The 27,919-nt window shown below is 41.0% G+C and overlaps 5 protein-coding genes across 17 annotated transcripts; 2 read left to right on the top strand and 3 right to left on the bottom strand.

The window, feature by feature from the left end:
* Positions 1 to 1,448: 1,448 nt before the first annotated feature.
* LOC107227718 lies at positions 1,449 to 8,898 on the bottom strand. Its single transcript, XM_015668938.2, has 14 exons — positions 8,701 to 8,898; positions 8,455 to 8,630; positions 8,137 to 8,386; positions 7,927 to 8,053; positions 7,643 to 7,851; positions 7,345 to 7,497; positions 6,341 to 6,439; positions 3,652 to 3,753; positions 3,472 to 3,582; positions 3,169 to 3,413; positions 2,950 to 3,097; positions 2,656 to 2,782; positions 2,259 to 2,467; positions 1,449 to 2,145 (listed from the first exon to the last, which is right to left on the bottom strand). Exons 1-14 carry the CDS (start codon positions 8,896 to 8,898, stop codon positions 2,002 to 2,004), a joined length of 2,298 nt encoding a protein of 765 aa, XP_015524424.2. The 3' UTR covers positions 1,449 to 2,001.
* On the top strand, positions 4,946 to 6,866 carry LOC107227920 (venom acid phosphatase Acph-1). Its single transcript, XM_015669204.2, has 6 exons — positions 4,946 to 5,081; positions 5,336 to 5,440; positions 5,576 to 5,841; positions 5,915 to 6,071; positions 6,146 to 6,475; positions 6,587 to 6,866. Exons 1-6 carry the CDS (start codon positions 4,968 to 4,970, stop codon positions 6,782 to 6,784), a joined length of 1,170 nt encoding a protein of 389 aa, XP_015524690.2. The 5' UTR covers positions 4,946 to 4,967; the 3' UTR covers positions 6,785 to 6,866.
* Positions 8,899 to 9,173: 275 nt separating the features above from the next.
* Positions 9,174 to 12,006, bottom strand: LOC124292599 (venom acid phosphatase Acph-1-like). 7 transcript variants are annotated; one of them, XM_046746482.1, is made up of 6 exons: positions 11,600 to 12,003; positions 11,185 to 11,360; positions 11,026 to 11,118; positions 10,869 to 10,932; positions 10,387 to 10,794; positions 9,325 to 10,306 (listed from the first exon to the last, which is right to left on the bottom strand). In XM_046746482.1, the coding sequence occupies exons 1-6, from the start codon at positions 11,795 to 11,797 to the stop codon at positions 10,175 to 10,177; spliced, it is 1,071 nt and encodes a 356-aa protein (XP_046602438.1). In that variant the 5' UTR covers positions 11,798 to 12,003; the 3' UTR covers positions 9,325 to 10,174. The 7 variants fall into 7 exon arrangements, with proteins under 7 accessions (XP_046602441.1, XP_046602438.1, XP_046602439.1 ...); XM_046746483.1 differs by having other exon boundaries at positions 11,026 to 11,046; XM_046746480.1 differs by having other exon boundaries at positions 10,387 to 10,598; positions 10,668 to 10,794; positions 10,869 to 11,118; positions 11,600 to 11,998.
* A 434-nt stretch (positions 12,007 to 12,440) lies between these two features.
* LOC107227862 (venom acid phosphatase Acph-1) lies at positions 12,441 to 17,822 on the bottom strand. The gene is made up of 7 exons (XM_015669134.2): positions 17,654 to 17,822; positions 15,727 to 15,882; positions 15,463 to 15,567; positions 14,769 to 15,034; positions 14,380 to 14,663; positions 13,602 to 13,810; positions 12,441 to 13,447 (listed from the first exon to the last, which is right to left on the bottom strand). Exons 2-7 carry the CDS (start codon positions 15,841 to 15,843, stop codon positions 13,274 to 13,276), a joined length of 1,155 nt encoding a protein of 384 aa, XP_015524620.2. The 5' UTR covers positions 15,844 to 15,882; positions 17,654 to 17,822; the 3' UTR covers positions 12,441 to 13,273.
* Positions 14,552 to 27,813, top strand: LOC107227837 (venom acid phosphatase Acph-1). 7 transcript variants are annotated; one of them, XM_046746476.1, is made up of 7 exons: positions 14,552 to 14,687; positions 25,662 to 25,811; positions 25,939 to 26,028; positions 26,119 to 26,332; positions 26,406 to 26,614; positions 26,676 to 27,032; positions 27,110 to 27,813. In XM_046746476.1, exons 2-7 carry the CDS (start codon positions 25,731 to 25,733, stop codon positions 27,392 to 27,394), a joined length of 1,236 nt encoding a protein of 411 aa, XP_046602432.1. In that variant the 5' UTR covers positions 14,552 to 14,687; positions 25,662 to 25,730; the 3' UTR covers positions 27,395 to 27,813. The 7 variants fall into 7 exon arrangements, with proteins under 7 accessions (XP_046602432.1, XP_046602428.1, XP_046602430.1 ...); XM_046746472.1 differs by lacking the exon at positions 14,552 to 14,687 and adding an exon at positions 25,002 to 25,099; XM_046746474.1 differs by lacking the exon at positions 14,552 to 14,687 and adding an exon at positions 25,106 to 25,255.
* The last annotated feature ends 106 nt before the right edge of the window (positions 27,814 to 27,919 follow it).

The following is a 27,919-nucleotide window of genomic DNA, read 5'->3' as shown; positions in this document are numbered from 1 at the left end:
TCGGAGTTTCGCAGGAAAATGATCTGCTGAACGATTCCATTTAGCTTTCGAAAAGCGCCAATTGTCCAACGCTATGTAGCAATGCTATAAAGTATACAGAGTATCCACAAAACTAATTTACGTCGAAAGGGAATTCAAACCGAATTTTCCTTTTCGCAACGCGCTTCGTATCGTACACGGAATTAGATTTGTCAGAACGTTGAATACCTTTGCGATTGGACTCGCTTTTTAATACGTCATCCGTTATACTCGTATTACGCATATTTCAATCTACGAAGTCACTGACTGATTAAACGTAAACGAAACGCGATACTTTTCCCAAAGTTTTGATTATATTTTCCTGATTTAAAAATTTTCTCTGACACATTTTATTCACTTATCGTCCATTTCCGTTGATATATATGTACGGGCATTAAGGAATGCGAAGTAACATGTATCCAACAATGAGACAGATAGCTGAAAAAGTCACGATACGGCCAATAAGATACCGATAATAAGACATCAACGTCAGACTCAGAATCGCGGAAAAAGCGTCGATATTTTCTAAGAGCTTTTTCCCCCCTTCGACACCCCACTCGACATCATTCAGACGCAATACCAGTTCGCGACGCTAAACTTTTATAACGAGTTACCTTCTCTGGCAGTGCATATATATGCGTCTCTGCACACTCTAACAACCTGCAATTGTATAACTTCTTGTTATCTTTTACCTGAAAAGAAATGCACCACGATATTCTTAACAAGCGTTGCTGTTACTTATTACTAGAAGTGAAAATCGTCCTAACGCTGTTCACAATATTACCCGATTTCCCAAATTCATCTCTATATTTAACAAACAGAATCGTTTTCTACAGTGCAAATAATAATTGCATTGCAAAGCGCCAGAGTTGAGGCAACCCGGATTATCGACGCCGGTTGTGTGCTGCAAACAATAAGGCGCACACAAGCAACAATAATAAATTTATAATCAGGGTACAGTGGATGATTATTTGTAGATGATAACCCGTGGAAAAATTTGAAAATTTGTTCGCGATGAAATGTTTTTTCAATACTTTCCTTCCTAAGGGCTTACTTGTTACAGATTGCATTTATTGTAAGTTTAATTGAAGATAATAAAAATCCTTCGGGGTGAGGTGTTTGATTAGATTTTTTAAATCTACCAACGAACAAGGTATTGAACACAGTAAATACAAAGCTCTTCGAGTTGGTCTGACTTTTGTAAAAGAGCTGAAACAATGTCAAAGAAAGAATCAAATAGACAGTATAGAAAAAAAGTAAACAAATTGGAGCTAAAATAACTAACAGCCATATTCTGTGCAAGATAAGAAAAAGAGATAATGAAACATTTTTCAATAATATTTATATTATAATGAATGTAAAGAAGACGTTTGCTTGGTATGAAATTTTTATTTATAGTACAATTGTTTCATAACCGTTATAAAAAAAAAAACATGCGCGCAGTTCACACGTGGTAGAAGTGAAACCTTCATATAGTAAACTGCGAGAGAATGAGGAGAATGCAGTATCAGGAGTAGAATAATTATCCCTTTCATCGATAGTAGTTTCATTTCGTTACATCTATAGTCGTTTCATTTCGCCTCATCGAGTTTCAAATCACCCCCGTGCTGATAAAGTTTTCGCTTCAAAATTACTTTCATAAATTCATCAACACAAAACGGTAACTCTCTAAATTTTAGCCTAGTTCCTCCCATCCTGGAATTTTTCTCTGCATCGAGCCACAGGATCATCGGTCATATCATATTTTTATAACGGATAATACTGCTGCAGCCTAGTATCCGTAACTCCCAAGGAACAACTTTATTTCTGTGAAAGATCTGATACACGAAAGATGAAGAAACAACGGTAGACCATCCACAAATCACGGATCTTTAACGAAAAATCAACAATTTACGCATAGTTGACAAATTCCCTCAATTTGCCTTCAACTAATCTAAAAATCAAGTCGTACAAATTGTTGACGTAAAATTACTCAAGATCAATTTACGGTGTGTTCCATCCGCATTCTAGTGAGGGATCTCTCAGGGTGAGGTGCCTGGTCAGAGTTTTGAAATGTACCAACGAACAGGGTATCGAACACCCTGATATGGGAAGCTCTTCAAGTTCCTCGGATTTTTTGTAGAACAGCTAAAACAACATGGTGGAGGAGTCAACCGAACGGTATGAAAGTACCGAAGAGCATGGACCTACGATGAGTTATAGAGAACACCGGATTTCAAGTTACATCGCAATGTACTCACTCTCACGTAGTGCTGATCGTTCCGAGGGTCCTTGTGTAACTCGGCAATAACACAGCTGCTGAACTTCGGCACGTGGAGGTAAAACTTATCCAGCGCGCTAAGAAGACCTGCTATATTGACCTCGTGACCCATATAAAGGAGCATCTTGGACGAGTTCCTTTCACTTGCCACGTCATCCATATTTTTAATGAACTCTCTGATCCACATGCCTGTGAACGTGGGAGTCAATCGGTAAGAGGATGGGACTGTTCTATATGCGTTGAATGCGGAACTTTAAAGGATGAGAAAATTGTGCAGCAGCCAGTTCGGAGATGGATCTCCGACCGGTAAGGGTGAGTTTCTTTACTTTCAATATTTCAGTAGAGGAAAGAAGGAAAGAACGCGATTCACTACCTACCTCCATTTATCCTTTTAAGCCTCAAAGTGTAGCTTTGCAAAAGGTATTCGTAGGCGGCAGCTGTTTCAAGCTCACCGGATTGGTACATCTTTCTCGTCCAGATAGGCAGTTGCAGTCCCATTAAGCTCTGAAGACAAGCACTCATAACAACTATTGCAAACCATTTCGAAGTACGAATTTATTCACTTAACGACAAGGACAGACCAGAAACTTAAAATAATGTTTCAATTCTTTGCAGGTCAGTCACATTTACCGATAGCAAATGTCAGCTGTTTTGGACATGATTCGTTTTACCTGAGCCCTCAGCGTGTCGAAAAGGAAGAGAGCGTGATATCTGGTCGCGTTGAGACCCAAATATTGGCTAATGTATTCCCGCAGATAAGTCCAATTTCCAAATCCATCTAATTTCTGAAGTGTTCTATCGGCCAGAGCCTTGTCAGCGCTGCAAGAAAGGTTTTGCTGCTTATGTTTGCTAGAACCAGCTCAGTATATTCGTGCAGTGACCAATCTTACCCAGCTGCCGGACAAATAAAAACTCCTAGAAAAAGCAGATCCTCTGAAAATATTTGATGATGAATCGGAATCGATTTACTGCCCGGAAACAAAGCGAGCAAAGCAGCTTGCGCTGACAGCAGACATCGCTCTAAGCTCGATGAACGGGCCATGAACAGGCTCTCCGAGTACTCGGATAGGTTCAATTGTTGAAAATATTTTCGTCGAAAGAACTGACCCAAAGCGAAGGACCGGTTACGACCCTCCTGTTGGAAACAACGGCATCCGAGATATTCGAAAAACGATAAATGACACCATACTCACCACCGTCAATCCGCCGTGTCCCACTGGTTCATACTTTTCATCGATGTAAGGATCCGTTGGGTACCACTTAGCGTTGTTTTCAAGAGGCGCGCGGTCGCCGTGTCTGCACAGCTGAAAGTAAAACACACCGGTAAAACCTTTATGGACAAGGATCATTTTGCCGCATCGTGGGACACTTACCGTTTGCACCAATTTCAGATCCAAGCAAAAAACGACAGGCACTATGGCCAGGGTCAATAAATAAACGTTCCAATGGTAAATCATTTGAAAAACTGATTCCAACTACTGGTCGGATTTTCTTCAGGGCTCTTCGGCACGCAACCTGATGCAGTAAAACCTTCGAACCGACTAGTTCCAGAAATAGAAATGTATTCTCGCCACCGGCTGTGCATCGCATAGGGGGACGTTCCAAAATTACGCAAGGACACTTCCTGAGCAGATCACGGAATCTGTGTGCATGCTGTTCGGTCGAGTTCCGAAAGACGGTTGGCCAAACTCGGTACTTTTCGAACGACTACGATTCAAATTGATAAGTTGCGGGTACATTTAAAACCAGTAACGAGAGATGATAATGAGATGCGGGTAATGATTTACGGTGCTGCACCGACACCGGCTTGTTATCGTGATCTTGTACAGCCATTTTCATGTCTGTTTACAATGCTGATAAATATTTGTGTGTAGTTTAAATATTTAAAATTATATAGTACACAAAATTACTCAGTCATTGTTCGCGAATTGAAAAAATCTCACAAACTCCGAACGATAAAGTCGAGAGTATTTGCATAATCACGCGTTTGCTAATTTGCGTGCTGACCACGTATCAGTTTCGTATCGAATTTATGCGCAATATATTGTTAGCGATGTACTTTATTATCACATACATGCAAGTACATGTATAATATAATATATATATATATATATATAGCATACATCACACATATAAAGCGCAAAGCAAATATACGCCGCGTGCTCATACATTTTTCGCATATATATTATTTCCACGCGGGTAAGAACGATCATTAATCGCTGCAGTGGACAACGAATAAAAAACGAGCCACGCGAACGTTTCATAAGCATTCCAGCAGCGTGATAAGTATATGAATAGACAGTTCCTATTCAGAATAATAGAGAGATCTGCATTCGAACACTTGTCAAAGTTCAAATAAAACTAGGGCGAAGAAAAAGGTAAGCTTCAAATAATGTTTGACATTTTTAGTAGGCTTACTGTCTCCTAATTACTTATTTTCTTACATTTGCATCGACCACGTCTATGTTACGATAAACTAGAAATCAAATTCCAAACTAGAAATGAGCTGACGACGGCTCGAAGTAATTTTCCAAATCATTGTGATCCCTGAACATGTGAACTTCGATAACCTCGACCAGATAGCACTAACTATGGAACGGTTGAGACTTTATAGAAGCGTTTGGTCAGATGCCAGATAACAGCGAGCCTGTATCGACCAGCCATCGGTGATTATATAAAGAACCATTCAATGATACTTCAGATTCTCAGAATGGGAGGAAATATCATTGCCGTCATCGCTCTGGCCGTGCTTTCCATCATCACGCCAAATTGGGCCAAAGTAAAAGTGACCCAGGTGCAAGTGGTGAGTAAAATGTTGACCATACTATTGTATATGATATATATGATTATTCTTCTGTCTTCCTTTTTCAATTCAAGATGAAAAAAAAAATTCGCATAAATGCATTGCATTTGATAAAATATCGTTCGATCGGTTGTACTTTCATTGAGTGACAAAGCTCAAATCGATTAATTCTATGTTGGGTATTTTTGATATAATCATTCTCGAAGATTGAAAATCATTTCTGATACTAAGTCCTGTATTTATTCCTTTCTCAGCTATTCAGACATGGGGAGAGAACTCCACTTTCTAAAGAGCTGTACCCAAACGACATCTACGATATCTCCACCTATGATGAGTGGGGCCTTGGCCAGTTGACAAACGTATGTTGCAAAGCCGATTACTAAGAGCCTGAAGAAACTTGTGAAATACGTTGAAATTATCGCAAGCTTCACCGTACTTCTCTTAAGCATGAGGCAAATATGACTTGCGCCAAGAAAATTACTTTGTGTTTAAAGACTGGAAAGATGCGGGAGTACCAGATGGGAATGGTGCTGAAAGATCGGTACAAAGACTTGCTGGGCCCTACCTATGTACACAGTGATGTTTACGCCCTCAGCTCAAACTTCGATCGTACAAAGATGTCCCTTCAGCTGGTTCTGGCCGCCCTTTTTCCCCCTTCAGCAAATCAAGTCTGGAATCCCGATTTGCCCTGGATGCCTATCCCCATTCACTCCGTACCGCAAAGTATCGACATCCTGTTCCGGGCCCACCAGTGTCCAAAGTTGGTATAATGTATCAACTGTCCCCAAATATCAGCCTTTGACATTAAACGAGATAATACGTAACTGCTTTAGATTCCAGGAGGCGTATTCTCGTATAGAACGACTTCCACACTTCCAGGAGCAGTTCGCAATACACAAAAACTTTTTCGAGTTCCTTTCGGAAAAAACTGGCCTCAATATTACGGATCCGGTACCGATTTACGAGATCCAAGGTCTTCTGGCTGCACAGGTAAGAATGCCAGCTGACCAATCGGATGTGAGCTATACGTAACTGGGATTAACCAGATTCTCTTACTCGTGCAGAAAGGAATGAACTTAACTTGGCCCGAATGGTGTACGCAAGCTGTCTTCGACCACATGAGCGAGCTCGCTGTCCTCTACTACCATATGAGGAGTTACACGCCGGAGATTAAGAGGCTGGAAAGCGGACCGTTGGTGAAAAAATTCATCGACAACATGAGGCTCGATAGAACGCAAGAAAAACCACGGAAGATTTACCTTTACAGTGGCCACGAAATCACCGTTTCTGCTTTTCTCAAAGCTCATGGAATCCTCGAACCCAAAATTCCGCTCTTCGGTACTGCAGTCATGGTCGAACTGCTCCAGAACAAAAGTGGAAAGCGTTTCATAAGGGTAAAATTTGTCCTTTCAACGCTCTAATTGCCAAAGCTCTCTCATAGTTCCATTTCTATCGAGATTACTCGATGGTCCATTCACCATCGTAAAGTATCTTTCTTCTCTAAGATGATGCTGTGGACTGGAGTAACGGAGCAGCTGAAAACGCTTCGGTTACCTGGCTGTAGATCCATCTGCCCAATTGAGAAGTACTTAGAGCTAACTCGAGAAATTATACCGTCACAGGAGGAACTTGACTGTCATTACAGGCGACTCACTCCAAGCGTATTCCGTGGTTTCACCGATGACCAAGTATACTACAATTGACGAGGGGACGAAGAGGCATTCAATAGTCGAAGATTGTTCTGTCATCCATATGTTTTCCATTTTAATATAAAATTACTCGGCATCTTAATCTCCTTCCTGATCTGCAACCCATTTTTGTCACGTAACCCACGTGTTATGCAATTCAAATCTACTTCACCAAAATTTCAGTGGTGTACCTTTACACAACATACTGCCACTCACACCGGCTGGGCTGTAAATTGTGTGGGACCGATAGATTGACTTCACACGTGAGGTTCGAGAATTGGCGGAAAAATTCCATGGTGAATAGTTTGGTAGTCGCTGAAAAACATTCTCTCACAAATCAAGTGCAATTGTTTTTTCGTTTTTTTTTTTTTTTTTTTTAATCAGCGGCGAATCATTGGAGTAACATCTTGTAACGATTACGTTGCACATGATTGTGGATTACTGATCGTGGATGCAATAATGGAATTACGTAACTGTGTAGAAAACTCAATGAGGTAATGAGATTACAACGCTGATGTTGTTTTTGTGAAATCAATTGTACTTTCCGATGCGCAACTGGTCAAATTGCTGCATTATGATAGGACCTTAGTTCCTTTGCATTGGGCCACAGGATCATCAATACTAATAAAATCAGCAACCAATTCACGGAATGTTTGAAGCGAGCAATTGGCGCTGCTGCACCCTGGTATCAACAATTCCCGAAGAACGCCGTTGTTCCTGTACAAGAACTGAAATACAAAAGGTGATGAAAAAATGAAACGACCGTTTGCAAATCACGACTTCTTAGCGACTAGCTGAGGAGAAATTATATTGATTGCAGCTTGACAAAAAAAAAGGTGCAAAAGCTGAACTCTACCGAAAGTTCCACTGTACCTTGACGAAATATTCGTTATTGACTTTGGAAAGCTCGAGGATAATTGCGCTAGTGTAGAATGGAATGTGCGACTCAAATACTCCGAGTACAACCAGAATCCCTCCAATGTTAAGCTCATGTGCTCCGTAGAAAATGGCCTTGGGATTACCACTCTCTGTGCCGTTCAAAAAATTATCAATATTCTTCATCCACTCCCCGATCATACGACCTACGAAAACATATGATATAGATACATGTGTTCAAATACGTCAAGTCGAGAAGCTCATCGTTCGAACCCTCATACCTGTTCCCAGTCGAATGAGGGACTTGTTATAGTTTTGGATAACGTATTCATATGACGCAATGTCCTTCATTTTTCCATCCGGAAATATGCCGTTGGTCCATTGCGGTAATACCTTGTTTTCCTGGAACTAAAAAATGGGTCGTACAAATTGTTAGTACAAAGTTAGTCGAAGTTCCATCGATCATATCAAACCCTGGTAACGTGTCCCACCTCTGCGTACAAGTTTTGGTAAATAAGCGCGACTTCTTCCTGCGTAACTTGGACTCCAACGTGACGACTTACAAAGTCCAAAGTTTCTTTCAATCCCTGGGCACGGCGGACTAATTTTTCATCAGTTTCTTCCAGCTCACGTCGCAGTGTAATGAACAAGGGACATTGTTTGGAGTACATGTAGAGAAAACTCGATGTTACGGGGTCCGAGTAAACGGGTATCGGTTGCCAGTCAAGAGTCGGATGCCACCTGCAGGGTAGGAATGCAAAGTGATCCAGAGCTCGCCGAATCTCTTTCCGAGTTTTCGTTTCGAATACCTCTCAACTTCTGTCGGGGGAAAAAGTCCGGCAGCTACGAGCTGGGTCGTTAGGATTGCCCTGTGCGTATTACTACTGTGAAACACAAATTTGTCCTTGAGGTAAACGTCCCCAAGAAAGCTCCCGTACCTCTCGCGTAAGAATAAGCCAAGTTGGTGAGCCCGTATTTTTCCACTCTAAAACCCAATGAAGATTCGCTGAAAAATCCTCAACACTCGAGCTTGGCTAATTGTAAAACCACTTTACCTTGGTCAGGCTGTCCCAACCGTTCGGATACCAGGTCTCGTTGACGTACGGATCCAGCGGGTATATGTTCCGCATCGCGTACACTGGCGTTCGATCGCCGTGTCGGAAAATCACCTGGAGCAATTTCAACTCCTCGGCATAAGACTGAGTGCAGGCTAGTGTCAGCCAGATGACAATCAGCAGTGATGAACTCGACATTTCACTCTTGAATTTGAAACCAGGAGTATGCCCCGAATCGAGTCTTTTGCAATCGTTAAGTCGAAACAAGTCTCAGACTTTTCAATCAAATTCGGTTAGAGTATAATTTATTATCTACTTAACGTGAGGCTTGACACTTTATGGCCGTGCACAGCAGCGAGTCCTACAACTAGTGAACTCCAACTAAGCAGTGATTTGCATCCCACCGAACAGCGAATTCCTGCCCCCCTTTGTAATATTGAGGCTACCAAATGTGTTTGATCAGGAATTCTATCCAGCCAAAGAAGCAGTTAAAAATAATGACCAACCAATTACATTCACGGTTATTAGATAATCGCCGATAGACGGTCATCTCGTTGCATAACTCCGTATACAATTAAAGCAGCATCACGCGTGTCTCTATATGAAAAAATGAACGTCCACTGATTAATTTCTTTAACGTTTATTATTTCAAGTACTAACTGGTTCACTAATAACTACCAGCTATATTACATTCGAGTTATAATCATTTGAATAAACTTTTCGAAGCTGAGAGGGATGACTAATAAATAGTACAGTCAAGATAGAGTATGTAAAATCAGAATACTTATATCATACGTGCAATGTGTTTAGAAAATCGTTTTCACACGATGCATATATGTTTATTAGAATATTATTAGCGTCGGTATAAAATTACAAATAGCAAACAATCCACGGATCTACGCCTATTAATACTATTACAATCTTATACTTCGCCGTTTTAAATAATATACTGTGATTTCACAAGTATTAAAAACTTTTTTATTCATTCCGAGAACTTGTTGCCAGAACTGTCGAAAATATGTCAAAAAAATAACTCAAAGTGTATGCGCAATCTATCACCAGCATGTATTTTTAACGAAACTGATAACGAGACCATTTTATCTTCCAGCTAATTAACGACCTAATGACGTACATGCTTATGTAATGCCAGTATCGTTTACACATATTTTTTGCCTGCGTTTTCTACGTCAATTAATAGTTTCTGCGGCAGTAGAAAAAGTCCTTCCGAGTATAAAAATTATACTCGCATGTCCTAGTACTAGAAAGTGCTTTTGTCTGTACATCACGATAAAATAAAAAAAAAACTTCCAAACGTCCCGTTTTTTTACATAAAATATCTTGTGCAAAGTAGGCAAATTCAAGGCAAAGTATTTTTTCGCCTCGGGTTTTTGCAATAATGCTAATCTTACGTTTACTAAACGTAACAAAAATTCAAACTGGACAAATTTCTGTATCCGGGAAAAATTTCCACCTGTTAACAATAGGTATACGGATCATCGAGGATCACGTCGGAATATAATTCGCGAAACGTATCCAGGGGGCAATGAAAACTCTGGCAATCCGGAAGATGGATTTTCATAAGATTACCCCTGTTTCGGTAGAGGACCTGAAAGAGCAAGTATTCATCAACGGTTCTCAAGTGCTTTGCAAAGAGCCGGGAAGGAGCTATAATTCTCATAAAATGACCTTAACGAAATGTTCGTCATCGATTTTGGAAAGCTCGAATATCACGGCGCTGCTGTAGTACGGAACGTGTGGTTTGAAGACTCCCAGAGCAGCCAGAATTGAAGCTAAGTTGTATTCGTGTCCGCCGTAAAAATATCCAATTTGATTTCCGCTCAGCGACGAACCGTTCAAATAGTTATCCACGTTTTCCAACCATTCGCGAATCCACTGACCTGAAAATACGCGAGTTACGATCAAAGCAGCGGAAACACCAGGAAGAATGGCATTTTGGACGTAGCTACCTCCGTTCAGCTGGATCATCGACTTGTTGTAAGACTGAATGACGTAATCGTAACCGGCGACGTCCCTCAGTTTGCCATTTGGAAATATTTCCTCAGTCCATTCGGGCAGCTTGACGTGTTCGCCCATCTTTGAAAAACGAATGCGAAACCTGAAGAACGACAGGCAAAATGGATGAAGAATCAAAGTAGTAATCGTCATACCTCCGCGTAAAGTTGTTCGTAAATTTCGTTGGCTTCCTGCTGTCCGACCTTCGTGCCGACGTGTCTGCTCAAGAATTGAAAAAAATCGGTAAAATTTTCGGCCCGTCGCACCAAATGTTCGTCCGTGTTTTCTAGCTCGTTTCGCATCGCTTCGTACTTTGGACACGTGAATTTGAGGCTGTAGAGAATATTTTTCGAGTCTGAAATAAGGTGAACCGGTATCGGCTGCCAATTCAGCATCGGATCCCACCTGGAACCGATCATTCACGTCATTCCAATAAACCGACGATTCTTGTACCATGTGTCCTAGGCCGACCTTTGAATTTTGTGCGGCGGATAAAGTCCCGCTGCCAAAAGTTGAGCGGACATGATCACTCTGTCGACGTTGCTGCTTCGAAATTGGCTCGTTTGATTCAAGTATTCATTCCCTAGCCAGTCGCCGTACCTCGATCTCAAAAAGAGGCCAAGTTCATAGGCCCGGCGTTTTCCGACCTAGGAAATCAGCCAATCTATTACTTATAAAGTAGTTTGTTTCTGTCTTTTTTACGTCGATAAATAACTCTTAACGTTTTTGTTTGGTACCTAATACGAGTGAAAAAAGAAAAAGGTAAACGTTTGCACCAAGATGTATTCATTGGTTACGTAGAAGAAATCAAACCTTTTACATCCAGAACCCAGACTCAAAAATCGTGTCGATGACCGGTGTAATATACAAATCAGTAAAAACTCACGTTTGTCAGACCGCCCCAGCCTTCCGGGTACCAGGTTTCGTTCGCGTAAGGATCCAGGGGGTAAATTTCCTTGACGGCGGTCGTAGGTGCCCGATCACCGTGTCGAAACATTACCTGAATCATTTTCAATTCCCTGGCAGAAGAGTCGACGAAAAATGAAGCCAGTGAAACGAAACCCAGTAGAACTAGGGCGGTCATCGTGAGCCAAGTGTGATCGTTTAGCGCCGAAGACCCGATGAAAAAAGGTTACTTGGTCAATTCTCAGTTGGAAGAAAGAAGGTTACTTCGAGGTAAATCGCTAACAATGATCGTGAAAAAGAGAACTTCACCTTGTTGTAGTTGCAACCAACCGACTAGAACCGCTACTGCTGATAAAACTACCGACGTGTAAGCTTATATTCGTACACCTGCTTATATACCAAGGAAAACGACAGCGAAGCGATAAACCAAACTTAACATCGAAATATTGATCCTTTTGAGTATGTTGATTACTTAGTAGGTGCAAAAAATACGATAAGGAAAAAAGAAATTACACTGTGAATAAAAATGAGTCATGTGATTAAGTATAGTGTTTATGATATTTTTTTACATTCAGCATTTTCTCTGCACAAATATTAAATTACGGTTTACAACCGATTGCATATGTTTTATTTTTCTACATTCGAATTCCGGTCATATCGTGACTGATTTTTAAAGATTCTCAATAAACGACGAAAACGCGAACGGTGGCTAAATTTTCGAAATAATTGTAATACATATCGTACGCGAAAATTGACGACAAGATCGTAGTCTCCTGGAATGAAAAGTGAGAAGGTAGTCAGGCTAAATAAACAAACACAAATTTCAATTCAGAATTCAATATATTTATTATACATGAAACTGAGTGCGTATCAACGAATACGTAATTGTTTGAACGTATTTCCATATCTACTACGTGTATGTACAAATAAAATAATATTAGAACGTATATTAAATAAATAAACAATTGCGTGGTAGGCAGGTGTATTATTAAATGTACAACAAGGCAGAGAATACTGAGAAAAAAAATTATAAGAAAAGTTAGATTTCGTTAATACGAAGAGCAACAAGAACGGTACAATAAACAAAAAAAAAAAAAAAACGAGAACAACAACAACAACAACAACAACATCGGACCATTGTCAAATCTATAGGTATGATTCACACATGTACAGCTTTACACGCGTTGTACGCGCGTCCATTGTGACAGGTATATTTTAAACGGAGTAAAAATTATTTTCCGCAAGACATGCAAAGCGTTTCCACTCTTATATTTTATCGCAGATAAACCTGCACGTCATCTCGGTATCGATATTGAAAATAAAAACAGATAACAAAAGAATTTCCAATTGGTTGAAATCTTACGATAGATATATTCATGAAAAGGTTTTTATACCGCGGACGACGGGAGTGATACGTTTCTATGCTGTGGAATGAACTTATCCGTAATCGTGCGTGCGTATAAATAAAATTAGACGAAAAAGAAAAAAAAAGAAAAATCACCACACCCTGCAGCATCGCGTCTAACGATACGCGGCGTGTCTGCCACACGCGCGAATCAATCAACGATATGTATATTTTTATTCTTTTTTTCAACGACCGCACCACGATCATATATAACGAAACCATCTCTCTTATCTCTTCTACCTAATTTCATCACAGCGTATTGCTCAGCGCCGTGGGAGCGCCCTTCTTTACGCATATCAAGTCGGAATCAGAGGGGATAACGGGCTGCATTATCTCCAGAAACTGATCCAGAGGACAGAGTTCTTCGCATCCAGGTATCCTCTTCGTTACGAAGGTCTGAGGTATTCCGAGGTAGTGGAGAACCTGAGGAAGAATCAATCGGTGATTTTTCAATCGCACAGTGCCAGCAACGTAAACTTTCCTCATCTCGCGTATTCCCTCCACTTGGACTTTGACGGGAGTCTAAATTAGCCATTTCGGTACGTAGATGCTAAGAAAAATCGCTAAACTCTCTCACCTTGACAAAGTACTCGTTCTTCTTCTCCCAAAGCTCGACGACAATGCCGCTCGAATACTGGGGAACGTGGGGTTCGTATACTCCGAGTGTGTTCAAAACTGCACCGATGTTCGTCTCGTGGGAGCTGTAAAGGTAAATCTTACGATCGGCAGGCGTAGTTCCGCTCCTAACTGCGGACATGTCCTCTGAGATCTTTCGCACCAATGGACCTGACGAGGGAAACAATTGTTGAACGATTGTCCGTAAGGCTCGGGTCGACATTGCCGGTTAATCTTTGCGCAAACGTGATGAGATACCGATTGTCTACCTGATGCTCGTCACGCGAACAATAACTTTACAGATTTGTTGTTATTGAGCATATGGCCCAATGTCAATTCCACGATAAGTAACATTGCTTTCAGACAAACATATTTACTCTTGGCTTTTATTGTTTAGTCCGCGGTCTCGGATTGAACCGGTTTTATCATTCGTTCAACAAGCGCAGCTGCGGTGCATGTGCAGCCCGTATTAAACTGGCTCGGTTCTCAATTCAGTATTTAACCGTGTGTGCGTGTGTTTGTCTGTGTATATATACCGGTACAACGTCACTGTATTCAATCAAAACGCGCGTATCAATTTCTACAGAAATTTAATTATATTTGCTTCGACCAAGTTTGGCAATAACGACGCGATACGAATTATCTCTTCCGAAATAATCACACCTCGTGAACGTGAATGTGAATTGCTATGTGTAATTTACCGATTACCGCATATTGCAGGGTAATTTAACCAAACTCACCTCCGTTCAATTTCTTGAGGTTGTTGGTAAAAGAGGCACTCTCGTATTGAACAGTAGCTGCTTCGTACAATTGACCATCTGGGTAAATCTCTTTGGTCCATTCCGGCAACACCAAATTCGCGGCCATCTGGGCGGTAAATATGTGGTAAAAGTCGTAGAGGTCGAAAGCGGACGTCACAGGCCTTCCGCTGTGGGTTTCGATATAAGCAGCGAGTGCGCTGTACTTGGCGAATTTTCTAACGATCTCAGGATTATTCTTGACCCGTTCGAACTCAGCCACGAACCTGGAATAGGAAAAACGTCACCGGGTGAGTAACGAGGATAACAAAATGACATTGTCCTCCCCCTCCGTTACGAAAGATCGTCCAGATCTTAATTAAGTTACTGACTTCGGACACTCGTCGGCGAGCAGAAGGATGTCCTCGTAGGAGCGCTTGTAGGTCGTCGGTATCGGTTGCCAGAAAAGCTGGCTGTTCCATCGCTGGATCGGTGCCGGCGGGAAAAGCGCACTCAGGACCAATTGAAGGGACATTTTCGTCCTGTCGTAGTACGTGCTGCGAGCCTCGACCATCGAGGGCACCCAAACGGGTCCGAGGAAATCACCGTAGCGAGCTTTAAGCTCGAGACCCAGCTGATATTCGCGCATTTTTCCAGCCTACGAAGAGTTGAAAACACCGGGAAAACTTTTTAATCGAGAGACTTTACACACCACCAGTGAACAGTGGCAGGCGGATCTGCCTGTTCAACTTCATTCTACGAACGTGTCACGAATTTCTTTGATAAAATCTTATATACCGGATTCGAATAAATTCTCTACGTCTATTACACCGGCGTTATTTATTAACTCTGATTCTAATCGGATACCGCGATGTAACTTTACTCGTTTGTTCGGTAGTGACGGAAAAGGAAGATGGCACGAAAGAAGGAGGAACGAAGACTTCGTACAAATTTATGCAGACTTTTATGAGAAAGAATTTTTCAAGTATGTTAATTTGAGATTTTGGATCATTACCGAATAACTTTGAGACTCGGTAGAACATTTATACACCTACCGTTATATTATTTTGATCGTATAATACTCACGTTGGTAAGACCTCCTCGACCTTCCGGGTAGAACGTTTCGTTTATGAACGGATCCGTGGGATAAGTTTCTAACGGATCGGGAGCTCGGTCGCCGTGTCGAAAAACCTTGACAAAATAATGAAATTATCAGTTAATTATACAGTAGCCGAAATATATTGTAAGAGATATTAGAATTGACGATTATGTTGCTCGTGATAAAATAATCACTTTCGTTTATCTTATATTGTTTGTCAATTTTTTATTTATTTCACTGTTCTTACTTACGACATTGACTAGTCTCAGCACTGGCTCATCATTCTTGGCGCCAACGTGATCGGCACCGATTGTTGAAAAGGCCAAGACAATCGGGAGTAGGGTCATTGTCAGGAGTTTCTTGCCCATGGCGATGACGTGCGGAGTCTTATACAGTTGCGGATTTATCTGTGCGATAAAATACTTTATTATTTGCCACTCGAAGTATAAATGCAACCGTTATCCGCCACAGGCTACTCTCCGAGAATCGTATCACGCGATCACATCACTAAACGCCTCTGAATGTTGTCCATAGTTGACGTAGAACGAAGATGCCTGCCTACGAATCAATTGACTTGTCAAATTACTTCAGGATTACTTGAACCAGGACGTATACGGTACAAGGCTATGACCAAACGCGATTTTACGACACGATAAATTTTGGTTCGCTAAGTATTCGCATCTTCGCCTCGCCAAACTTTAATTAACGGACTGTTGCGATTTCTGTTTTTTTTTTTTCTTTATTTTTCTTCCTTATTTTGCATACTTTTTTTTCTTAGTCCTGATACTCCTGATACGGGTCAGTGATCAAACCGTATTAGCACAAACACGTCGCGTTATGTAAATCTGCAAGCGGTTAAACGACCGTGTACGAGCGATCAAGCTAGGAATTGAGCAATCGGCTTGGAATTTTCAATACGTATGCATTAACGCGAATGTGTCACACATATGCATAAACGCGCGCACACAGGCGAATAAGACGAAATCGCGCTGTCTTTCTCGCCTACGTATAACAACCATAAATAGAACTGATTTTCCTTGAAAATCTCTCCGCACCGCGCGTGTCGCTACAGCAACCAGACAGATTGCGTTGTTTTATGCACCGATCAAGCTCATAAGTCAAACGTATGACCGTTCGCAGCTTCGGATTCTATCATTGCGATGCTGTATTCGTTTGCAATATTCCAGGCGGTCCGACCGCTTCGACGAAGTCCGAACTCAGATCTATCAAGCAATATGTACGTATCACGCGTGTAACGAACGTGTGTAAAATACACACAGCACTGCTGAAATGACACGTGTTAATTACTTCCACGTGATATTTGTCTGCGTGCGTGTGTGTGTGTGTGTGTGTGGGTGTGTGTGTGTGTGTGAAAATTTAGTCGAGCTAAATTACCATCAACTAAACCTTTAAAAGATCTCGTCGTTCTTTATTGAAACTAGTCTTAATCGGTACAATTTTCTAGCCATTAAATGACTGGTGTTGTTTCGTTGATGCTTTTTCTCTGTCTATCGTTGCATAATCGGAGCACGCACGTTGCAGCGAATGCGTCGACAATAAGTCAATACGATGGTATCAGACATTGATCGTCGGTATTTGAATAGATCGCTATCCAGGCGTACAAGTATTTGTACCTAATACATGATTTTTCCAGCCGGAAGTCAAATTTATTCGGATGTGTAAAATTTGATTCGAATTACCAGTAAAATTTTATCCTATCGAACAAACGTGCTCGTTAATGTCAGATAAATTATCTCACGCATAATTGTAATGATATTCATTCGTACCAAACATGTTTAAACGGCTATTCTTCGGACATTAATCAATCGACTCTGTTATTTATAAGCGCAAAATTACTGTGATGTTCTCGATCGAGTTGTTGCGGATAAAAACTTGATCAACAGGGTCTTTGCAATAAGAAAATTTTACATGCTTATTGATCAGAGAAACCCAAAATAAAATTCCGTCACATCTCTTCTTCTCTAAATTGAATAAAATTCGACAAAAAAAACAGCAGGAATGAAACTACATCAATAATGAAATCGCCTATCGTAAGGTGTATCTGTATATTGCGAAATCGGTATAATTGAATTTCTCGTAACAATCTGACGGTGCGTTAGATGCAAATACGACGATTGATAAAAATGAGAAAAAAATTCAAATGCGAAACTGACGCACCTGATCGTCACGTCGACGAACGGACGGTACGAAACGTCGACGGGCTTCGACGGGGACGGAGCTTGCCTGGCAGGTGGGATGCCGACGCAGACGATGACTTTCTCTGGCGGTTGTGCGGTGGAAGCTCGGACTTTCGGTGCGACGACTCCGATGTTATAGCAGCCGTTATCAGCTCCGGCGGATTGCCGAAGACCGTTCGTTCCATGCGTTCGAATCCCCACCCGCCCCCGTCCGTCCAATGTCCATCACCCGGCTTCCATCCGCCGTTTCTCCCTCCTCCACCCCCGTTTCGCACGCGATACAAAACCCGGCCGGAACGGCGTCAAACCAGGCGAAGATTTTCAAATATCTCGAAGATTTGTTCGTTCGAGCTTAGTTCGTAGATCTCTGAATTGATTAACATTATTTTTTTCCTTCCTTCGCGACGACGTTTGTCGTTGGAATTCTTAAGTCTTTGACGATCGGCTTAATGAACTAATAATGAACGGAACAGAAAATAGGCGTCAGTCGCGTCGTGGAAGATTATTTTCTGAATAAAATACGCCTTCGTATCTGCCAGACTTTGAACCATTCCGAAACGAAGCATTATACAGGTATATCAACTTTCGATAATTTTTCAGGACATTTACGAATCTCAAGAGCATACTAATTTTATCGATGCACCCCAATGCGCGACTATTCTGCAGTTATAAAATTACTAAATAACATCGAATTGCGGCGAAGGAAACTACTCAATTGCCGAAGGCACATCTAAAGGTATCCCCGCCAATGTTTCTGCTGGCTCGATTAACGTCAATGCCGTTCATGCCCAATTATGATTTCAGGCATTGATTCAATCCCAAGAATGACGCAAACGCGACTTGTTTTCGTCGACGATTCGCACACCTTGGAAAATCCGCGTGAAGACCGTGTTGTGAAAAAAAAAAGGAAAAGGAAAAAGGAACCCCACGAATCGAACACTTCGTTCGTAGCCATCGAATCGTGAAAATAGCTTATAATACCACGCGTACGTGTCTTTTGTTTACAATTACTTCGCTTTAACACAGAGATAGAGAAGCAAATGCTTTCGAATACCTTGTCAAGAGTTTTCTGACGATAACGATAATATTTAGCCAGAGCCGATCATTTTCACCGTCACATCGTATCGTTAATAAAGGCAGAGGATAGAGTTTCGTGCCACGGTTTATCATGCTGGTTTTCCCCGGCATCGTCAGTCATGTAATAAGACAGAACTCCGACGAATTAGCCATGATCGGACGGTTCTTAACGTCGTTGGAAGGCGACGTAATCAGTCGAGAATCGGCGATACCTTCGTAAGAAAAAAAAGGAGGGATAGAGAGGATTGTAGAAGACTGGGTATTTCTGTAGAGGAAAAACCTAAATTTCGCCGTGTTTTATTGCGGGAATACCTGCGCAGGTTGATTCTCTTTACCCGTCACGTCCTTAACGTAACTGGTAACACGATCGTCACAGTCGAAGGTTGTCACGTTCCATGAATTTCAAATCATTCGTTAATTGCTTTTCGATCACGGTATGTAGTTGGGTTCTATTTACGACTATCCCCCAGTCACGTGTTAGTCACGCCGTTGCTCATTACAGCACGAGTATAGATAGTTCTTTTAGTTCTTGTTTACACCATGTAAATAATACTTCACGACGAACTTTATCATTGTCCCCGTGCCGTTCACCCAGCCGACTAATCATACAGAAATATATATATACCTGTGTATTAAACATTCGACATACATCAGTGAAAAATAAGAACAAGGGTCGGAGCTAGTGGCCATGATTTGACGAGCCATTCGCCCATCGATACGTGTCAGTAGGTCACTATCGCATTGTCGATACACGTTACAAATAGCTTATTTTTAAGGCAATCTGAACTATAGGTGCGAATCTTGCATGTTGTGAGAGAAAATTTTGGAGGCTATGCTTTGCAAGGCGAGATGAAATCGTAATTTCCGAATTCGGTTAACGAAATGGAATAAGGGAAGCGGCGATTTTTGGTCATGTCGTGTAATAGCGAACAAATTTAATTGATCAACGATTGTCGTGAATCTGTAATTAAGAACTCTGTTTTTCGTACAGGACAAACCAACTGAAACGTTGAACAATGTCTTTCAAGCAATCATCCAATAGATCAGCCCCGTTTCAATACTAGTTTAACACTTGAATGCGTGAACTAGAAACAACGGCCCTTCAATATAGCTTCGCTCTGACCCTTCATTATAAGTTTACAATACACGCGTGTTCCAGTCTAAATAAATAGACTCCAAAGTTACAAAGTAAATAACATTATATTGTAACGTTTGCTATACAAACATCAAGTCAAGCGTCTAAAATGTGGCCGTTATGATGATGATGATCATCATCATCCTAATGATCATTGAGCAATATCTTATCGCAAAAAATAAACTAATTGACGTCATTACATTTTTGGTAAATATTCGGCCTTGTTAGATACTATTTAGGGAAAATGTAAATGTCGTGAAATCAGCGGTTGCCACTCACCACGCGGTTATTAATTGACAATTATTATTGACAAACAAATACGCACACACGTATACGCATTATCTGAGAAACGGACTATTACTTTTAAACACTCAACAACGATAAAGTAGGAGGTCAGCGAAGAACTGCGTGACATTTTATATGTGTGAGTAAAAAACTGACTGGTGGGATTGAACCAGTTATTTAAAAAAAGAAAACGACTTCGCCGATGTGGTCCGGAAATCATGAGTGTTGTAACTTTTTATTCAGCCAATTCTGTTTATAGCCGTATTGCGGAAATTTATTATCTTGTCGAAGAATCGTGTTTAGCAAAATTTTTCTCTACGGAATTAAACGGACTGGATGTTTTTTTTTTTTTTTTGTAACAAATACAAACACGGAAAAACCTGTCGAACATTTTTTTCTCGCACATTTTTTTTCAGAGGAAGCAAAATATGAATACGGTGTATAGAAATTTTTGTGTAAATTATCACGATTACGTTCTCACATCAGAAAAGTCAAAAAAATTAATATGCAAGTTATAAAACAACCAATTTCGGTTTATTTCGTTTTGAAATATATTTTTGAAAATTAATGATAGTTACGTCGAGGATGGAGATAAGCCGAAAAAAAACCGGTTTTCTCCGTGAAATTACGCCACAAGATTAAACAACGACTATAATTAATTTAATTCGATCTCGAGACGTTACGCGATATAAACATATTTATAACTTAATCACTGTGGATCGTGGCAAGAATTGCCAGGCCATTAAATCAGGTTTTTCAATTCTGGAAATATGCGCTGCTCACATGACACGGAAAATTAAATCGAAATTTCCTTGATGGTTGGAGATAAATATTTTAAAACGGGATGATTTTCTCGCGGATCTCTGAGACGCTGAGTATATTATGCAATATTATGCAATAAATTAAATTATCGCAACGTGCTCAACGTGCAAAGAACGAGCTACGAACGAACTGTTCTGGGGATATACTCGTTGCGAGAAGAGCTCAGAAATTCCCAGGGTTATTCCGGCACTCGTGACGTCAAAGAAAAGGAGGAAATTACAACGATTCAGTATTCGTCATAATTTTCACGTGCACCAGGCTAATGATGTCAGGTACCTGGTAATCGGTCGCAAACGCGAAGCGAACTTCTCCGTCCGCTTCTGAAAAGGCGGGAGAAGAATTTTGTGCCAAACATGCAAACTCGTCCGACGTTTGCCAAATAAATTTTTTTGATCATTTCTGCTTGTTGCATTTTTGTTTCCTTCTATTTTTTTTTTATTCAGCACAACAGCATCTTTATCTCATCGCCTCGTTAACGAACTTCGAGTTGAGAGAGTGAGAAAAAGAAAATTGTGTCTGTTAAAGGAGTTTTACACCGTAGAAATTTCAACTTGCAAACACTTTTATCTGTGAATTTGTTATTCGACCAGCTGCATGAATTTCAGGCTGATCGTGCCCGGCGTAATGATCTCATGCCGTATGTATACATGTATACATATATCCCAGCCAGTTTGCAAATGAACTTGGCTTTGCCGACAGTGCAGTGCAGTATAATTGCATATATTTCGTGGCGAGTACTCTGCTGTTGTATTACACAGGCCTACGAAATATAACTTATAATTTCCCCCTTAGGTAATAATGCTTTTTTTAACTTATTTACGCATATTGAATTAAAACGTAGCGCTAGTTTTTTGTACAGCATGTCGAGATTTATTTTTAGACATGATACGCATATTTACAGATTTTTGAACAATTTTTATGAAAAAAAATTAACGTGAATATAAACCTGAATGTTTAGGTATAAAGTGAACAGCTTTAACTTTAAACAAGACTTAAGAGACCACATAAATCAAAAATACTTGTAATATCTTTGTCTACTTTCTTCGAAATTCCTGTTCAATCTTTTTCTCTTGTACTTGCGTAGCTCTAAATATGCTTAAAATCACCATAAACAACAACTAGCGAGGGTGGATGAATATTTAAATATCAACACTACCATTGATACATATAATTGACACAAAAACTGGAAGTTATGTCTGGTAGTGCTCAGAAAACGGAAAGAAAAAATTCTCGGATAATTTACGGGACAGATTTTCCAAAATATTTTCTTCACAGATTCGTACCTAATACCTACCGAAATTGCTACTCAGTTTTGTGGGGGAAAAACTATTGCAGGCCTGTGTTATCAGCTCGATTGGCAAGCCGGATTATTGGAGCTTCGTTACCATTTCCTATCTACGACTCATACTTCCGATACAAATTTCAATATTGGAATTTTTCTTTCTTGCGATCGGTTATCTGCGAAACTTTACAATATATTTACCTTTCTCTAGGGTAAAATTTCTTTTCCGGGTCACATATCTGTGTCAAGTATCGCTTCTGACCTATTTGTGCATTCAGTGATGCAGTCTGATAAAATTTTGAAACGGGAACCTGATGTCTCGTTCCGTACGATTATTCACGCAGATAAATTATCTGCTCTTACTTGAGATAGAATTCCTCGAGTAGCGGCATTTTGTTTCAAGAAAATTTTATTATTTCTAAAATGCAATAAATATCACAGGCACTAAGTCGGTGTCTGGTCCTCGTGATACTTATTTTCGGTTATTCACTATCGGCAATTGCAGAGATAATTGCGTGGTTATACGGGAATGACAATTTGCCAGATCATTGATTCGCTTGTACACATGTAGTGTCATAAAACACTACTGATAAACAACAAACAGCAACGAGTCTCGCGGAGTGGCGTAGACCATCCTTCAAATTACTGTTTCTTTTTTCTTCCCCGCGACATGCGAAGCCGCAGTTCGGGAAATATAATCACAGTTTTTAGTGATCTTTGACACGCGTTAAACAACTTGCGTACATTATGACGTTTTTGTATCCGCGTTTCGCTTTCACTAAGGCACATGTCTACCATACTTCGGAAACGTGATCGCGCAGCCACCGCGGCTAAGATCAAAAGCCCTCTTGTTAAACCAAGTTCGAATTTTCCCAATCTGCAGTTTCGTGACTCTCGACAGCCGATGAAACCGGGTCAGGCGATTTCGTAAGGTGCTGTAATCAGCACATGCGTGAAGGTTAAGAAATCGAAGAAATTCGTATGCCAGCTGAAGCGATATGCGTAAATGAAAAACACCGCGTTGGGTTATCCTCAATTCTCCATTGCCGTGTTTTTCACCTCTCTTTATTTTCTTAACACATGTAAATTTCCACTAAATTGCCACGGATACATTGTGCACAGTGGACGTATTTTCAATATTAACGATTTAAACCAAGCATGTACAGTCTAGTTCTTCTGCCAATTTTTTCTCCCACAATATTTATCGACGTATATAATTTATGGTAATTATACAAAATTTTCGATAAGTAAAATCGCACAATCTTTACACAGCTTCGATTTTAACCTTGGTCTAATTATAGATGTTGGAATTCAATTCAATTCAATTTACATAAAAAGTATAAGCAGGTTACATTTCAATAACAATTTCTTTAGAACGGAATTATTTTTAACAGAGTACAATTTTTACGGTATACTTATTCCGTAGACTAAGATTGAAAAAATTTGTGCACGAAACTTTTTTCTTTCTTTCCTACAACAGAGCGATTTCTACTGTCGTTGTCCCTAACAATTACCGAATGATTTTCTCGATAACTGTTATAAATTGTCTATAAATAATCAGGGTCTAAGATGAGGATAAAAATGAAGAAAATGTCAAACGAGGATGAGATTTACCTCCGGATAATTAGCGGGAGATATTAATCAGATATATTTAATTAGAGGCGTGTAAATGCGGACGTGTTTATTCGTTACGTAACGCAGCCGCACGTGCTTGGCGGCTCGTTCTACACGCTATTACCGGATTGTGTAAGAAATTTGAAACGTGACCCTATCTCGATCTGTCCCCGCGCTATTCTCCCATACGTCCGCATGAGATACGTGTCATTAACAACGTTGTACATCGCACACGCATGCATAATGCGGCGACTTATCGAATCCTAGCGTCAAACGATAAGCATCGACGCCTTGGCCGAACACGAACTTGTCACGCGTCGACGTAGGCGCGGCTGCATGGGCATCAGGCGCTGGCCTATCCGTCTTTCGAAAGCGGCGACGAGCCCCGTTCAGCCCCGTCTCGCGAATCGGAGTCTATAATTATGATGAAATACCACCCGACTCGAGACGCGATAAGGAATTTCCGTTTGCAACATTGGAAATAGTTTCACTTGCACAATGTCGAGCGTTCACCGATTGGATACTGACGTCTTTTCAGCCTCATCGCGCGGTTCACGATGAATGATAAGAGCCGTTTCAGAGGGAAAAGCGAATGAATGGTATGGCAGTAGTGAATCCCGGTTCAAAGATGATTCGTACATTTTTAACAGCGACTTTTTTTCACACCGACCGACGCGATGAGAGACGGTTATGGATATTCGACTGGCGGAATAGATACTGTTTTGCAACTGTATTGCGAAATTGAAATTCTTTATTTGGCTTATCTTAGGCATTATCGATACCCCCTGTAATTTGGATTATCTGAACAGCATTTCTTTAATTATTGTACCAATTCATGCGTGACGACTATTTTATCGTAATCGTGTACTGGAGTCGAAGGGAATCTTTATTTTTTTTTTCTTTCCCAAGCTGGAAACAATATGTACGGCAAACTGCATAGTTTTCTTTTCTTCCTGTGAATGGGCGTTTTTATTATTGCACACATAACCGTGAAAAATCGCTAATAAGTTGGATAATTTTTTTTTTTGTCAGTAAAAACGCACCTGTAATATTCAACGATATGGCAGTAATTATGTTACGGAAATAATAGTTTGCCATTGATGATATTTATAGACCTGTGCTATTCGATGGCAGACTATTCATACTTCAACCAGACACAAGTGTTACTGGAAGGCGAAAAGGGATCCTAATAAGTCTCTAATAACACTTGTGTAAGTATGAAGCAGAAAACACTTCGCTCAAACTTAGCTGTCTGAAAAAAGCATTATGCGAAAAATTATCACATTGCGATACGGAACGTATGTGTATACCTAGAATTAAATAACGATTGTTAAATTGACGTCGACCGTTTCCGTACACGGCGTTCAGTAAGTGTTGTTGGTTATGGAGTGAGTGAGTCTCAATTAATGAGCTCTGTTCTTCGAGTGATACGCTAATGTCACTTTTATTGACTACATAACTGTTCAATTTTTTTCTCATCACGCATCACGCAGTAAAACATGTTGAATGCATGCATGATCTTTGAGAATAGTGCGTTATTGAGATAAGTTTACATGTACAAAGAAGAACAGCGCTCAAGTGTTGGTTGACATACGTTAGATACATCTAACTCCGAACAGGTGATGCAGTTCAACTTGCAGTGACCCTGTGTGAAGACCGATAACTTTAACGTATTTCTTTCAATACCGATATGCATTTGAAATTTAAACGAGCAACCCGTATGTCTTTTTGCTGATGAATTTTTAGATCCAACATTAATCATCCTTGTTCCAGTTTGCTGCAATTTGTGAATCCCGGCGTGAATCGTGCTTTCAATTCTCCTGCTATATACCGTATTCGAAAATGCTGGACCACTACTACTGCATGTTCTTCTTCGTGGCAAAACTTGTTGCCGCCACACCGGAACTGAAGCTCGTTCATGTTGTAAGTAACCGTCTTTTACCTTGACGAATTTGCAAAGTTAAAAATAAATAATTTCTACGATGTGAAAATAAACTACGCTGTTAAGATTCTTTAAATAAAAACATTCTGATTTCATTCTGATTTCCAGTTATTCGCTCACGCTACGGAATATCCTGTCCCGGCTTATACAGTAATAACGAATTTAACGGAGAACCCAATCCTGGAAGGAATGACCAACGTAAGTAAGAGGAACATTCTGAAAATTGAATGCTATAGAAAAATTACAAAAATAGTTATTAAAATTACAGTCTTTTTCATGGCTGTACAGGAGGAGATGCTAATGACCTACGAACTCGGCGTTCGATTGCGAAAAAGATACGGCGAGTTTCTCGGTGATCTGCTCGATTCGGAAGTAACAAGGGTCCGTACGACCGACGAAGACATGTCAAAGATGTCCGCAGCGCTGGTGAACGCGGGACTTTGGCCACCAGCGGAACTCCAGCGGTGGTCGGAGAGTTTGAATTGGCAGCCAGTTCCAATGGGTGAGATAAAGCCTCGTCGTTGAGAAAAATTCAACCCGCAACCTGGTCGCATTTAGGTTGTAACCGCTTCCAGATTACGTGCCGGGAGAGGAGGACGTTCTGCTGAAGGGCAGGCTCTGTCCGACCTTCGTGAAGGTGACAAACGGCGTCAGAAAGAGGGCGAGCACTCTTCTGCAGGAGGCGAAGCACGCCGAGCTGTTCTCCTTGATTGGTAACCAGACGGGTTTGGGTATACGCAACTCCGAGGACATCGCGTATCTCTACAAAAGCCTGAGAGCTCGAGTGAGTACTTCGCGTATGTAAAGTATAGAATGAAAGGAGTGAAACGAATCGAGGTGGAAAGGTGTACCGATTACAGGCCAGCCGAGGGTTGTCCTTGCCGACGTGGACTCGGGGGATATACCCGAACGGAGAACTGCGGGACATGAACTACCTCGAGGACTCGATACTGTCAATAACGGAAGTACAGATGAAGCTGAACGGCGGTTTTCTCGTTAAAAAAATCCTCGAGGACTCGGCCGCTCAGGCTAAGGACTCGTTGACCGGGGGGAGGAAAATAATGATGTACAGCGGAGACGAGGATCTGTTAATCGGAGTCATGCACGCCCTTGGAGTGTGGAAACCGCACGTGCCGAATCCGGCCGCAGCCCTGATTTTCGAATTTCTGAAGGACAGTGTGAAGCACACGTACGGAATGAGGGTAAGCTTTGGAGAGAAGCGAACATCTGCGGTGAATGGAGTGGTGGGAATGTTTCCATGTGCTTAAACACGTTTCAGGTACTCTACGACGCCGGGCCGAACAACCTTACGGTACCATTGACCATTCCCGGGTGCAACGAGAGTCGGAATGACTCCGGATGTCCGTTCGAGGACTTGATCCTGCTACTGGAGAAAATTTTGCCAGGTGACGCCGAGGAGCATGTCCTTTGTGGTCGAACCGTCAACCGCATCTCGTACGAAGAGGAAGTCGATTCCGTTCTTATTACCCTAAACGGCGCCACGAAAGCAGCTGCTGGAGCATTCGTGATTCTCTGTGTCTCGATATTTTCCAGCGCTTTATAACTCGTTCGAAATGGGATTGGTGCGAATTATTGCAAAGTGGGGTACGTGTGTGTCTGATGCGTGTGTAATCGTGCGTCGCGTCTTCGTTGCGCAATACTGAAGACCAACGCTCGTAGTGCCTGTCTGAGTTTAGTATTGATAAGAAATTACGACCATAGGCCACGGCGCAATAATATAGTTAATCTTATGTTCACTGTAAGAAGAAGAAATCAACCGATTGAATTCAACTCCTCTTCCAATTATTCCACGCGGTAATCACTTCTCCATCCCCATGTACAAAATTTAGATTTTTTCCGGAGGTGATCGCTTGACGACGATCTTATTTCGAGGAGTGACCAATAACCTGTCAATTTAATTTTGTGTAATTTAATGCCTCTCGCATTCGCGTTATTGGAAGAAATAAAGAATTGTGTATATGATTCGGTTTCATCGAGGGGAGTGCTTTATAATTTAGAAATAAAGGTACAAACTTCTCAGCAATCAAGTTTTGTATTGAAATTCGGTACACCGGTTGTTGAAGAGTTT

The sequence above is a fragment of the Neodiprion lecontei genome, chromosome 1 (assembly GCF_021901455.1).
Source record: "Neodiprion lecontei isolate iyNeoLeco1 chromosome 1, iyNeoLeco1.1, whole genome shotgun sequence".
NCBI classification, from domain to species: domain Eukaryota; kingdom Metazoa; phylum Arthropoda; class Insecta; order Hymenoptera; family Diprionidae; genus Neodiprion; species Neodiprion lecontei.
The sequence above is the reverse complement of the archived record's forward strand: the minus strand, read 5'-3'. Positions and strand labels throughout refer to the sequence as shown.

What these genes read in the sequence shown, in the direction of transcription:
- LOC107227920 (XM_015669204.2), top strand. Translation starts at nt 4,968, where the DNA reads ATGATACTTCAGATTCTCAGAATGGGAGGAAATATCATTGCCGTCATC. An exon ending in AAGTGACCCAGGTGCAAGTG is followed by an intron (nt 5,082 to 5,335) that starts GTGAGTAAAATG and finishes TTCCTTTCTCAG; the next exon opens with CTATTCAGACATGGGGAGAG. An exon ending in AAGGTCTTCTGGCTGCACAG is followed by an intron (nt 6,072 to 6,145) that starts GTAAGAATGCCA and finishes TTACTCGTGCAG; the next exon opens with AAAGGAATGAACTTAACTTG.
- LOC107227718 (XM_015668938.2), bottom strand. Translation starts at nt 8,898, where the DNA reads ATGTCGAGTTCATCACTGCTGATTGTCATCTGGCTGACACTAGCCTGC. An exon ending in ATAACGAATATTTCGTCAAG is followed by an intron (nt 7,498 to 7,642) that starts GTACAGTGGAAC and finishes TTTGTATTTCAG; the next exon opens with TTCTTGTACAGGAACAACGG. An exon ending in AAGGAACTAAGGTCCTATCA is followed by an intron (nt 6,440 to 7,344) that starts TAATGCAGCAAT and finishes GTTCTGGAGCAG; the next exon opens with TTCGACCATGACTGCAGTAC.
- LOC124292599 (XM_046746479.1), bottom strand. Translation starts at nt 11,797, where the DNA reads ATGACCGCCCTAGTTCTACTGGGTTTCGTTTCACTGGCTTCATTTTTC. An exon ending in ACGAACAACTTTACGCGGAG is followed by an intron (nt 10,795 to 10,868) that starts GTATGACGATTA and finishes CGTTTTTCAAAG; the next exon opens with ATGGGCGAACACGTCAAGCT. An exon ending in ATGACGAACATTTCGTTAAG is followed by an intron (nt 10,307 to 10,386) that starts GTCATTTTATGA and finishes TTGCTCTTTCAG; the next exon opens with GTCCTCTACCGAAACAGGGG.
- LOC107227862 (XM_015669134.2), bottom strand. Translation starts at nt 15,843, where the DNA reads ATGGGCAAGAAACTCCTGACAATGACCCTACTCCCGATTGTCTTGGCC. An exon ending in CTCGCCGACGAGTGTCCGAA is followed by an intron (nt 14,664 to 14,768) that starts GTCAGTAACTTA and finishes TTCCTATTCCAG; the next exon opens with GTTCGTGGCTGAGTTCGAAC. An exon ending in CCTCAAGAAATTGAACGGAG is followed by an intron (nt 13,811 to 14,379) that starts GTGAGTTTGGTT and finishes TTCCCTCGTCAG; the next exon opens with GTCCATTGGTGCGAAAGATC.
- LOC107227837 (XM_046746476.1), top strand. Translation starts at nt 25,731, where the DNA reads ATGCTGGACCACTACTACTGCATGTTCTTCTTCGTGGCAAAACTTGTT. An exon ending in AACTGAAGCTCGTTCATGTT is followed by an intron (nt 25,812 to 25,938) that starts GTAAGTAACCGT and finishes TCTGATTTCCAG; the next exon opens with TTATTCGCTCACGCTACGGA. An exon ending in AGCACACGTACGGAATGAGG is followed by an intron (nt 27,033 to 27,109) that starts GTAAGCTTTGGA and finishes AACACGTTTCAG; the next exon opens with GTACTCTACGACGCCGGGCC.